General features: G+C 42.4%; 3 protein-coding genes across 3 annotated transcripts; all 3 read right to left on the minus strand.

Moving 5' to 3' along the window:
- Window positions 1-383: 383 nt before the first annotated feature.
- On the minus strand, window positions 384-1,142 carry LAJ45_07929 (uncharacterized protein; the record flags this gene model as incomplete). The annotated part of the gene is made up of 4 exons (XM_046117484.1): window positions 384-518; window positions 580-669; window positions 737-854; window positions 913-1,142. The coding sequence occupies 4 exons, from the start codon at window positions 1,140-1,142 to the stop codon at window positions 384-386; spliced, it is 573 nt and encodes a 190-aa protein (XP_045969469.1).
- A 735-nt stretch (window positions 1,143-1,877) lies between these two features.
- On the minus strand, window positions 1,878-3,963 carry LAJ45_07930 (uncharacterized protein; the record flags this gene model as incomplete). The annotated part of the gene is made up of 8 exons (XM_046117485.1): window positions 1,878-2,310; window positions 2,367-2,425; window positions 2,489-2,655; window positions 2,710-2,812; window positions 2,872-3,194; window positions 3,374-3,451; window positions 3,518-3,754; window positions 3,816-3,963. 8 exons carry the CDS (start codon window positions 3,961-3,963, stop codon window positions 1,878-1,880), a joined length of 1,548 nt encoding a protein of 515 aa, XP_045969470.1.
- Window positions 3,964-10,682: 6,719 nt separating this feature from the next.
- Window positions 10,683-12,417, minus strand: LAJ45_07931 (uncharacterized protein; the record flags this gene model as incomplete). The annotated part of the gene is made up of 5 exons (XM_046117486.1): window positions 10,683-11,027; window positions 11,080-11,570; window positions 11,636-12,042; window positions 12,107-12,165; window positions 12,229-12,417. The coding sequence occupies 5 exons, from the start codon at window positions 12,415-12,417 to the stop codon at window positions 10,683-10,685; spliced, it is 1,491 nt and encodes a 496-aa protein (XP_045969471.1).
- Window positions 12,418-12,539: the final 122 nt, after the last annotated feature.

Consider the following 12,539-nt stretch of genomic DNA (forward strand, 5'->3'; position numbering starts at 1 on the left):
ATTTCCTTTGTACCCCTTCAATTGAGGCCCAGATACAAAAGGATTATTGTGATGGGAGAATTCTGAGATAGAAACTTTTTTTAAAGGCTCGTTTGTTGCATAATATATACCCAGGAAACGGACATGCGTATTTTCAGCAAGATCAATCGAATCAGTTTTTTTGTGACCGATATAAGGTGAATTTGATTGGTACTAATCTTGAATTTGACGAACTCCCCTAACTCCCAGACTGTTCTTCTCCAGTCTGCCCAATGAACAAAAAAAAAAAAAAAACGTAGAATTATTTCAAGTTCACGCCGAGGATATATCAATTTTATAAAACCACCGTCTGCTTGTAGCTTGGCGAAAGAGTAGAAACACCATTAAAGCGAAATCCCGGAAACTCATACCGCGGATTTAGATATTGTCTCTATCTTGAACGTCGCAGCTGGAAGTTCTGTTGTTTCGGCCTGAACGCTCGCATTCACACCCATATTCGCCAGTGCTCCTCTAACAATACCACAAGGGAACCATAGGAACTACATCCACTCATGATTAGCACAAAATAAGGAGTAACGATGGATGTATAGTTATACTTACAGGTTGAGCTCTGGCAACAGCATTTCCGCCAGCCTCTGAGCTCATCCGTGCAAACGGACGGAAAGTATTATCGGTTAATACATAAACACCCTATACCCCGTTTTGTTAACACCCCTCACCTCCGGATAAAAGCTCTATACACTGATGGATAGCTTACACGGTGATTTGTCTTTAAGTTGTCGATCTGCTTCCTAAAAACGATAGTCCACAGGTCTTTACAGATGAATTTTATAACATCGAGTGTATCAACCATTCTGGTCCGGTCTCTCGAAAACCTATACATTCTTTTGTTAGTGTTGCAAGAACAAACCAGCTCCCAGCTTCCGAACAAACCTCTCTACGAGCCCTTGTCCAACTCGATACCCTAACGACTCGAGGCGATAAAACATGGCCTCCCTCTCTTCTTCATCATCCAGAGCCTCATTCGTCACGCTCAACTCATTCGCTAGTCGGTGCGCCAATGGGACAATCTCGATGAGTAAGAGGTCTAAGCACGTCGAGTTTAGAAAAGAGGCATGCGGGTCGGATGCATTGTATGGGGGCAACGGCGCATCGAAAGACATTATTCTTCTTTCCAGTAGAAATTCGGATGTCCCCAAGGTAACAGGCGGGAGCGGGTGGGAATGGCAGGAGTGTTGATGGATCGGAGGAATCAATGTCCCTTATTAGGGATGTATAGATCGTCAGTCGTTGGGAATACGGGAGGGACAGCAGTGCATCTCCCACGGGAAAGGATGCTTGTATACCGTTTAAGCGTTGAGCGTGGTGTTTGTCAATAAGATTGCAGCTCCAGAGTTCAGTTGTAGCCCCATGTGGCTGAACAGGGGATTTCAAGCCACTTTAACTGCATTATCAGTTGTCACGTGATATCCAAATAGAACCAAATTCGCCAAGCTAGATGATAGGATATAATTACTGTAGGTACATATTTGAGCTAGCACAAAAGATCCGAGGCATTTTACGTACACTTAAGCCCCCTTGACCCAGTAGACCATTCATTCAAGCTGAGATAAGCTCACGAAAAAGCACAAAACCATTACTCCGCATAATAGAATTCTTAAAAAAAAAGAAAAAAAAAGAAAAACCCTTGGTAACAAAACAACACCGATACCCGCAAGAAAAAGAGTTAACATAAGACTAAGGCTTTAAGGTTTAGAGAGAGAGACAGAGTAAAGGATGGGCAAGTGATGGTCCCAGACCCGTCAAGCAAGGACCAGAGGTGCATCGGCTAAATGAAGACTAGGATATAGTAAAGTTACTATTGATTGAGGGTAGGATTGGGAACATGATTGGGCATATCATCGGCTGTCGAGCCCTGGCAACGAATCATAATACGGAACTCCTGGAAGTCTCCCATTGCCAGAATTGATGCTCGCGGGTGCTATGAACGGGGTTGTCCGTTTTGAGGGGTGTAGCTGTTCGTCATCGTCATCGCTCTGCGTAAGATCAATAACTTGAGAAAATGGCCGTTTGCCGCTGCCACCTCTGGTCAGTGGTGACACTTCCCCAGAAGATTGAGCAATAGGCGAAACAGATGAAGGGGTTGCTTCATCCTTGATCTTTGTGACACGACTATCCAATATCTCAATAATCTCATCGCCGTAATTATCATCATCAGAGTCAGGCATTGGCGAATTTGTCGCCGTCGCAGCAATGGACCATCGACCATCAACATCAATTGTTACTGATTCCACAGCTTTTGGTGTGTTATTCAAGATGTTGAGGAAATATCTTGAAGAATTAGCAATCTTTGTAAAATAAAAAAACAGGCGATATAGAGAGCATACTGATCAACCACAAGACTCTTCCATCCGATACTTTTGTTACAAGTTGGACAGCTCCATGTCTATTACTGTCAGCTATCTGTCTAGACAGAATGTTGATGTCAGGAAAGAGAAGGAAAAATTACCGGGGCTTGCTGCTGCAATTGCAAAAAGGATGTACCATCAAAACATTGGATATGGTTGCAGAATGTACTGCGGACAGGAAGATTGATGCGAAGTGTGGACAGTGGACATTTTAAAGACATAATACTAGCTGTGGCTACAAGGTCGGAATCTTCGTTCTTTTTGACCACTACAGTGCCGTTCGTATCAGATTAAATACCAGCTGGGGAATCAGAATACTCACTGTCAGCAATTACGGTTTCTTTTGCAATGAATGCTCCAACACGAAGTTTCTCAACAAGTTGATCAACGGACTCTTGCTGTACAAGGTTCACTACAAACGCAAACTTCTGGGGGAGGTGAGTTAGTCTTAGCCGTAAACTAGGTACAAAAATTCGACACTCACTTTTTGGGTAAGGGCATAAGTAAGAGTAACTTCATTACGATATAATGCCTTCTTGTTTAATATGTAGTCGGTGATGTCAGCAGGCCTTGTAGATCCAGGTTTGTTTTTTAGTCCGCGAAGATTAAGCCCTGAGATTTGCTCGTTGTTTACACGAAGTTCAACTTGATGCGGAAAAGCTATTTCTGTATCTTTCGTAAAGGGAGTTATGCCATCAACAGCTGCGCAATATACCATACAACGGTAAGATTTATCTGTGAGCTGTTGCGTATCCGCGGGGGGTAAGTTAACTATGGCCGTAACGGTGTTGCGATGGGTGTTCATCACTAATTTACATGTTAATACTTTACTCTTGTCCTAAAGAGAAAGAGTAATAATAATAATAATGATATATATATATATATATATATATATTATATGGTGGGAGGAAAGGAAGAGAGAGATAAGAAATAAGGTAAGAGTAAAAAAAAAGGTAAAAAAGGTAAAAAAGGTCTACCCCTCGTACCTGGGCATTGTTCGATATTGCTAAGTGCCTTTAAAACTGTGTAAAAAGGGCTCTCTTTGAAATGTATCCGAGTGATATCTATAGAAGCTTCAAGTTAGTGTAATTGCGTCAGGGCCAAGAACAACTAACGGGCAGGAGCGCAACTTGAACTAATTTGGGGAGGATACGGCTGAGGCACCGCGGCTGCGGCTGCGGCAGCGGAGGCCGGATAGTGTCCTGACCCCATATTGACCACAGGAGGTGAACCGTAACCGTTGGATGAAGGGAAGCTTGCCGGGGAGGCTGCGCCCCTGTTAGGTGTAGGTGAATCTGAACGATAGATGAGTTGCTTAACTCTATCGATTCCTGCGGTGTCGTTGGCGTTCATGAGGCTTTCAATATCTTTGGGTAGAATTAGAAAGAAGGAACAGTGGTGGACAAGGGTAACTAAGAGGTGACATACATGCTACCAGACGCTTCTGCAGCATAGCCTTTAAACCACTTGCAGGCTGACCCTCTGCTTTCAAGACAGCCTGAAGCTGGCGAACAATCAGAGAGTTCGATACATGCCTGATGAGATGCTGGTTATCATTACGGGAGAACGAGGACATTTGTTACAAGCCAAACGCGGACGGCGGATGAGTGATGTAGAACAGTACAAATGCTTGTGGAATATCTAAACAGGTTTGAAAGCGCGCGAATTAGGGCTACAAACAAGAGGAAGAGACGTTGGTGGGAAGGGGAGAATGCGAAGGCATATAGACGAATGCCCCGAGACGTTAGAGATGGACGGGGAGCGGCGATGGGGAGGATGTGGTGGTGGGCGGGCTTGAGAGGGTTCGGCTGTTATGCAACAGTCAATCCGTTTTCTCTCGATGGGTTAGTGAACGTGCGATATGGGCAGGGTATAGTATCATCCCTACATGTAGTTACATGTATCCTATCGCGACTGTGACCGGGTTCTTGATCGATCGATGTAGGGTAACCCATCCTAACTACATGTGCTCAACCTTTCTGCATCTGGTACCCGTACTAATAGTAAGGTTGTGCCTGCGCACCTACATGTACTTCGAGAAAATCGTACCCATAGTCAAAGCAGATTCATAGTATAATATCTACATACATACCAGCTTGTTTATAGCTCGATGACCTCTGACTATCAAAGAAACTTCTCATGTTCGATTCTAGTTGTAGAGCCGAGTAACTCAATTTTTTTCAGAAACGCACGCTTCCGAATACTCCCAATCAGTAGCTAGATATATAAATTTATTATAGAATCACCTAAATAAGAATAACTAAAGTGCCTATCTGAATCTAAGAGCGGATACAATGGATGTACTTTACTGGTGCATTGTACCCACTCATGATTTTGAATGGGTTACTACATTTAATAAGTATATAATTATAACCTGCATCTGCAATGTGCTTTTATAGTCTTCTGATTGGTTCATTGAGAGCTGTTTTTGTTTCACTTGAAACATGTTATGTTGGATATTAACATAGGGTATTGTGCTGAGTGTTGCCAGAGTGTTAATAAAGTTTCTACTGGTTCTGGGAATCAGTTAGTAGTTCGATTTTAGCAGCTTGGTGGCTGCTAAAGGGATATACCTGTAGTTTTAACTGAAGAAATTGTTTGACCTATCTGTTGATATATCGGGGATATCAGAAAAGGCACATATTGACCAGAGCAGATCTAGATATAGTGATTGACATTGCCTGCCAGGAGGGATCGAGGGCCCCTCATCGGCCTGAAAGCCCCGACTGACATTCAAAAGAGAATAAGACGCAAAGCGGCTTGCCTATATATTGGACTGATTGATATACATATAGTACCGGCCGAAGGCTGGAAACTACTTGTTTACATTTAGTAATCCTTGGCCAGCTCAATCTACATGTAATTTTGGGGATGGATCTATAACGGGGCTACTATCAGGCTGTTATAATAATACCTGTTCTACCAGTCAGAGCCATACGACCCTAGGGTAACCGCAGCTTGTTCTTCATCGACGGGTGAAGACAAGGGCAGGTGAGCCCCTACCTCTATTGGTATGGAGGGTAGGGATCTTAGCGAGCAACGAGCTTCATGAGTCAAGGCAGGCGATTGAGTAAAACTAGAACAGAAGGACAAGCATGCCAAACAGAAAGGGTAACCCTAATATAAGTTACCCTACCTTGGTGGTTGACCTTTGAGGTGCAATAACTTTGCAACCGATGTCCGGAAAATATGCTTTAGCACGCTAGAAAGGATCCTGGCGGCGCTCCGGTCAATTTGGGCTAATCTAATGAGCGCGTTGCGGAGTTGAGGAAACACTGCAAAATAAACACGTTTTAGACCCCAAAAATAACCCCGGAGCGTCGAACCGCCGGAACCCTCCTGTTTCAGCCTGGTGCATCTTTGGGGAGTATGAGTACAACCCAAGCTACTAAAAGCAAACCTCGCTTTACAAACCACCAAATCTATTCTAAAATAAATTGAATAAGCAATTGCTATCTGATCGGTTGTTTCCGCTAGTTCTTAGGATCCCGACCAGCTTTTAGCAGAGATTGCATGATTTGACTCGGGCGGAAGTTCGTCTGAGGCGTAGTAGCTACTCCTCTCGCCCCTCATAGAAAATAGTCGCTGTGCCCCCGACTATTGACAGGCAGTTTGCCGTCAGAAACAAAGAACCTGAACAAAGGCACTGAACTTCTATAAAGAACTCGGTAATGTTCCAGGTTGGCCTCTCAGAATTATCAGATCTTTACTAGCGAGAAGACCCCTTAAAGTTATTAAGTTTCTAGACTACAAATAACGATCAAACAAAAAACAAACTCTATCCTTCTGTCGAACGGGTCCCATCATAACTCGTTCGCATTCTTTATCATTTCTACCTGATCGAAGTCACGGTCGTGCCCCATCATAGCACCCCCGTTACAGGATCATATACACGGCAGGTACCACGTGCAGTATACCTGGCGGGTGCTCTATTAAAGTAATATTGACAGTATAGAATAGAGATAAATTATTTTTTCTCATGAAAGGCCGGCTCCTCCATTCCATTAAAGTACATATAGTCAGCAGTGTAATGGAGCCACTTCAACTATCTGGTGTATGAGTACACACAGGGCCCAGTTACATGCTGAGAGTTATTGATAGAAGCCAGTTGCACAGTGACATGCAAGTACCGGCAGTGTGGTTAGCTACCAGCTATTAGAGTAACTACATTCTGAGCGTTAGGAAGAGTGTCTATTCATGGAAGTAATGACTGACGAGTCCATGCCTCACCAATGATTAGAAAGCCAGCCAGAGTGAAGCTCTGAGTGCTCGGCAATCCTCTATATCCTCTGAGCATTGTGAGTCCACCGGTATCGGTAGGGACCATGCCTGAAAAGTTTACAATAAGCGAAGAGCTCTACAGCAACGATTAAGCTTACACCTGAGCGGCAGCTCATTCATGCAGGTTCCGGTTGTTCGACAGCCAAGACTGCAGGTGTTACAAAGGCTTTGACTAAGGGTGGTTGCCTTCGGAACTGGAAGCACTCGCTGACGCTTAGAGAGAAGCGGGGTAGCCATGTTATTGCTTCCCTTCCGCTAGAAGGCAGTACCGGAACTTAGTAAGGAAGTAGGAGCAGCGGAACAGAATCCTTTGGAGCATAACTACTCAGGATCCTTCCCGCCCAACTATCTGTTTTCCCCAGTCTTCAAGAGAGCTATTAAGTATTTTTTACTCGGTAGCAGAGCCCTTAAAGATTATTGAGTTCTTAACGATAAATCTTTGAATAATCTAGACCTGATTTCTATCTTGCACGGCCATATCTTTCCATCGGATTCTAGCGATACGTGGAAAGACTGTCCCCGTTACATTCTGGAGGACTGGCTTGCCTATTCCATTCCATTAATATGTTTGGGTACACCTTAAGAAGCTTTACCATCAACAGTATCCCCATTTGGCATATGGTACTGGATCACCTTAAGTATTAAAGCCCCTCATGGAGGAAGGTCTAATTCATTGCTGGGAACTGTTACCTGATGATTTCTTTGGTAGCTAGTTGAGAGCATGCCTAGGAGAATAGAGCTGTTATAAAGGCAAGAGGTTAGTACACAAGATATTAAATGTCAAATTATTTTTATTTATCTACTATTTAACAACTGTATAAAAAACCAGCTCTCTAAAGGATCAATTGTGGTTGCTGGGTGGGTAGTCGTGGTGGCCCGGGAGGTTGCTACGCCGCGCCTTCCCATGATTTATGGCCTAGAACTATAGTTATGATTTCTGTTGGCTCAACTCGATCCCCGTTTCTCCAAGTGGCCGAAAAACCCAAACTAGCAAAGAGGAAATTTAAAAGTCACCAAGTCTCATTACTTTCACTCTCCTTCATATAGCGCGCTAAAAAAAAAAACCTACACGTGATCCTGAGGCTACGTATGTCCTTGCTATATTTGCTTCTATTACTGAAATTACTTGTAGTTATAAAGAGAAAAGTACACGTATATATAACTGTCGTAGGCTAAATATATGTAGTTAAAGATATGTATTTTCTAATATATACATATATGTAGGGAGCTGTTAAGTGACTATAGCAATGTGTGCAATAGTGCATGTACATATAGTTACGGATGTCGTGGCGGAGGAGACGTGTAGTCATTATGACAGTCTCGTAGAGCTAGAGTACATGTACTTAAGGGAGGTTCTCTCCGAAACCTCGTAATAGAACCATCACCATCGATACCCTCTCTGAGACACCCCCTACATTATGAATGGGCCACCTTCCTAGTTACATCACTATACTACATGTGTTTAAGGCCTAGGTGAATGAGTACATATAATTGACTATTATTTATCAGCATACTTATCAAATAATATAAGAAATGCGTCTAACGTAATATATCTGCATACAGCTGTAAAAGTATCAGAAGCGTGTACTATAGCTATGAGGAAGAGCATCCAGAAAGGTAGTGCATCAGCAATGTGCAGTCTGCCTATGGACATTTGCAATCGTCGGAAAGATGTCGGAAGGGTGTCCGGAAAGAGCAGGAGAAGTGTATTCTGGAGTATATATATACATGTATCATATCCGTTAGGTTTATAGGTTATATCCTACCCAACATGCAGGTAGACTATTTTACCCCTAGAACTGTCGAAAATCTCGAAAACCAAACCAAGCCCGGACATAAACCCTAACCCTTATCAGCCTATAAGGGTACCTGTCCTATAAGGGTACCATCTTGCGGTCCCATCGTACCCTCTTGCGGTCCCATCGTACCCTTATAGGGAGACCCAACTGTATATACTATCACCCCGTGCTCGGCGTCTAGGATCGTGTATCCTAGGATGTGCAAAACATCTGTATGAGAAAATAGAATGTTGTTATAGGTAGTAAGCACATAACGTACATGTGAAGATAATTTCTTTAACCCTGATGATGTAGGGGATTCGAATTCATTAATAGCAGCCGGATCTGGAGGAACGCCGAGTACAAACTTTGCGCCGGTACATGTAGTCTTGTGCTAGAGCTAGCGCGAGTGATAGCCCATGACGGCTTTTTTTGTTTTGTTTAATTTATTAATTGCAACCCATGACGGCTGTGGTTATGTTCCGAGAATAATTTGAAACATCCTTATATCCACACACTGGAATATAAGGAAAAGTGCAAAAAGAAGTCGCTAGGTGGACTAGCAACATTGGGTTGCGTAGTAATACATGTATATAGCACCGATAGAATAACAAGGCCACACGTGATGACCTAATGCAGGAAAATATAAGGTCAATGATACAGCATCCGATAGTAAGTTTGAGAAAACTCGTGCAGAGTATCCGTAAGAGCTATACTATCATCATACATGTAGTTTATATAGAGAAATATATTTTGTATGTAGCTAATACATGTACCAGTTCTGTCGCCAATTGTTTCATCCCAAATTTGATGAACGGAACTCCATAAAATCGATAGAATTGATCTCTATATATTATAGTTACTAATAGAAACTGAAAGCTACAGTATCGGATCCAACTGCCAAAGATATAATTGTAATTATAATTACAATACTTCGTACTTTCTAGATTTGATATATAAACGCTTTTGGTGTTTTGAGGGGACCGGGGGTGTATACTGCGTAAGAGACTACATATTATAGGCTTGTCTATGCATTTAATTACAGACCTTTGAGTACATGCATCTGGAGTATCAGCAGTGGATCAGGGTTGCGTACCCAATTAACCTTTTCATCTTGAGTACGTACGGGATCGCCAAAGAAACTGAAACCAGCCTAGTTTGATGATCATTATTTTGTTAATGTACAGAAATATAAGAATTCCGGAATATATATATATATATACGGACTGTACTAGTTCTAAGCATATTTACAAATATTTTTTCCCCCGCAAAACACCCGTCCTTAATTCTCACCAAAAATCTGTGGTAGTTAATCAAAGCATGAGAGTGGTAAGAAGACTGCCAGGCGGGTAAATCTGTAGACACCTCCTGGGGGGTGGGGAGTCTATAGACCACATTTGAGCGCCTGCAAACCTTCAAAAATATCTACGGGATGGCTTCCACTATTTGCCGTTTTTATAGTCCATATAAATATATCCCTTCGAATTGGTCTATATTCAAGATTTATGGCGATTTGTAGCTCACCATACAAAATTCAGAAGCTAACTTGAAGTAATATTAGTCGGCGGCGCAAAACTGACCACTAGTGTCACGCAAAATTGGTCTAAAAAGTAGTGGTGTACCACTTATCGTTGGGATTGTGTGTCGATCGCCACGGTACGCCGTTTCTCCGGCAGGAAGCTATAACCTCAGGAATAGACGAAGGGATGTAAGTATTTAATCTACAGTACCAGCTAGTTTATGTATTCATTACGAGACTACAGTATTTCTATATTATATTGCTACGCTAATAATGGTACTTGAGATTCCAATTTAATTTGGAGGTTTTACACTTTTTGGAACGATTTGTGGATTCATTAATTGCGCAAATGAGAGATGAGCTTCAGGAAAAGAAGAAGAAAAGGAAATCTCGTTGATAAATCACAAAACGAAACCGTAGAGCCCGGTCATAAATGTTTCGGGAACCTAGTTTCTTATTTCATAAAGAACATGTAATTCCTATCATAACAATTCGTCTTTCGTGTTCTAACCGTCTAAATCAAATATTAACAAATGGGCTATTCTTTGTACAAAAGGTGTAACATAATGAGTGACAGCAACCCCAGATCCTGTGTATAAACTCCATAAAACAGTTAAAGGGACGGGTGTCCAACCACGTCCAATTCCCGACAAAGATAACTCCCAAGCGTATGTAAAAAAAATAAGAAAGCAAATAAAAAAATAGAGAGGATCAATTCTACAATATGTAGATCAGAAGGGCACAGCCGGCTGTTATAAAGGTGAGAATAAAGCGCGATGGGTTGAATGAAGGCACACTGTCTGAAGTACTTGTAGCCATAACTCCAGTAGCTGTCCTAGTGACGAATCCAGAGACGTATGGCATTGTGTTTGACCTATCGCTTTCACCAGTTGCGGGTATCGTCACCGCGCTGGCGGCCCCGGTTGCATCTGGAACAGAATTATTCCCAGTTCCAATTTCGAGAATGTTACTATCTGTAACGTTGTATAGTGTTTGGGCAAGGCTGATTTCTTCATTGTCAAGGTCGTAAACGACATAGGCGGATCGGAGAAAAGTATCACCCTATATGATTTAGAGAAAATAATTTTGGTTTTGTCCACAGACGAATACTCACAAGAACATTTGAACCACCAGCAGCATCCAATATACCAAAATAGCAGAGAGGTGTGCCGTCGGTGTATGTAGCCAGGTTTCCGTCATTATCATACGCATCGACGATTAACTCGCGCAACGCCACCGTGATATTTGCTCCAGAAAATCCATAGGTAATGCTACCATTGTAACTTCTAACATCACAAGGCACAATAGCACATCCGAGACTTTCGACTGTTTGGGCGCCAACCTGATCCGTCAGTGCGGCGGCAAGATCGGTTGGTAAATATGTATATGTAGATCCGGTATCAAGGAGGGCAGCGACTTCGAAGCCACTTTTAGTTATAGTCAGGGAATCGGCGTTATCATTGACAAGTGTGACAGAGGTGAGCGTGATCGCAAACTCACGGGATTGAGTTTCACCCTCTCTTTTATCGATAGGGAGGGTGGTTAAGGAGCCGTGAAATTTGGCCGTATCCACACCCCCGAAGAGGATCTGTCCAGTAGTAGCATCTAGAAACCTAATCAATCATTTTGTTCACGATTAGGCCTGCACCCCGAAATTTTATATTACATACCAAGATCATTAAGCCAGAGACTATATGCCCGAGACTTGATAAGTCCTTGATCGGCCATCACATCAACCAAATTTCTATAGGGTGCCTTGCCCAATCTTTGGACCTGAACTTCATTAAGATTGAAACCAATTCCCATGATTCCCTCGCTGGAGCTCGAACTAAGTCCAATTCCGAATTGAAGACCCGTAACGTTTGAACCATCATCGAAATAAAATATGTCTTTGCCGTAGTCACCCTTCGCATATTCTCCATCGACGTAAGAAATGCTGAAGTCATCTGCAATCTTTGAGTATGTTGAAGAATCGTTATAGTTAAACGTTCCGGTAGAGCCACACGGATCGGTTGATTGCATACACAGAGAAGAGTCCGCACTTTCAACCCAAATGTCCGAAGAACCAGTGTCGATACTATTATAAATTATTATTTATACTTGTACTTTTGATGAAACGGGGAAGGATCGACCAAACATACTGTAGACGCAATTGCTGTGGCGGTGTACCAATGCTAATATTTGCATAATATAAATAATCCTTAAACACAACGGTTAGATATAGAACGTTTTATCGAGAAAATATATTTTAAAGAGGGCATACCATATTATCTAAGCGCTGTAAAATTGTGTCTGCTCTTTTCCGCAATTTGGGGATATTGTCAAGGTTTTTTTTAACCTTATCGAATCCAAAGGAGCGTGGTATAGTAGAGCCAGTGGGTGGAGACAAATTTACAGCAAGCACTCCGTCAAGCAATGCCAAAGTGGCACAAAACCATGTAGTGTAACCCATCGTCTATATGATCTATCTGCTGTGAGAGTCGACCTTAAGGACTAGAATAGACTAACTAAGGCAAGGAGCGAATGACAGGGAGGCCAGGAACAAAGTAGACCTTATAATGAGAGTATGTGAGA

The sequence above is a fragment of the Morchella importuna genome (genome assembly GCF_003444635.1).
Source record: "Morchella importuna strain M04M26 chromosome Unknown Morimp01GS026, whole genome shotgun sequence".
NCBI classification, from domain to species: domain Eukaryota; kingdom Fungi; phylum Ascomycota; class Pezizomycetes; order Pezizales; family Morchellaceae; genus Morchella; species Morchella importuna.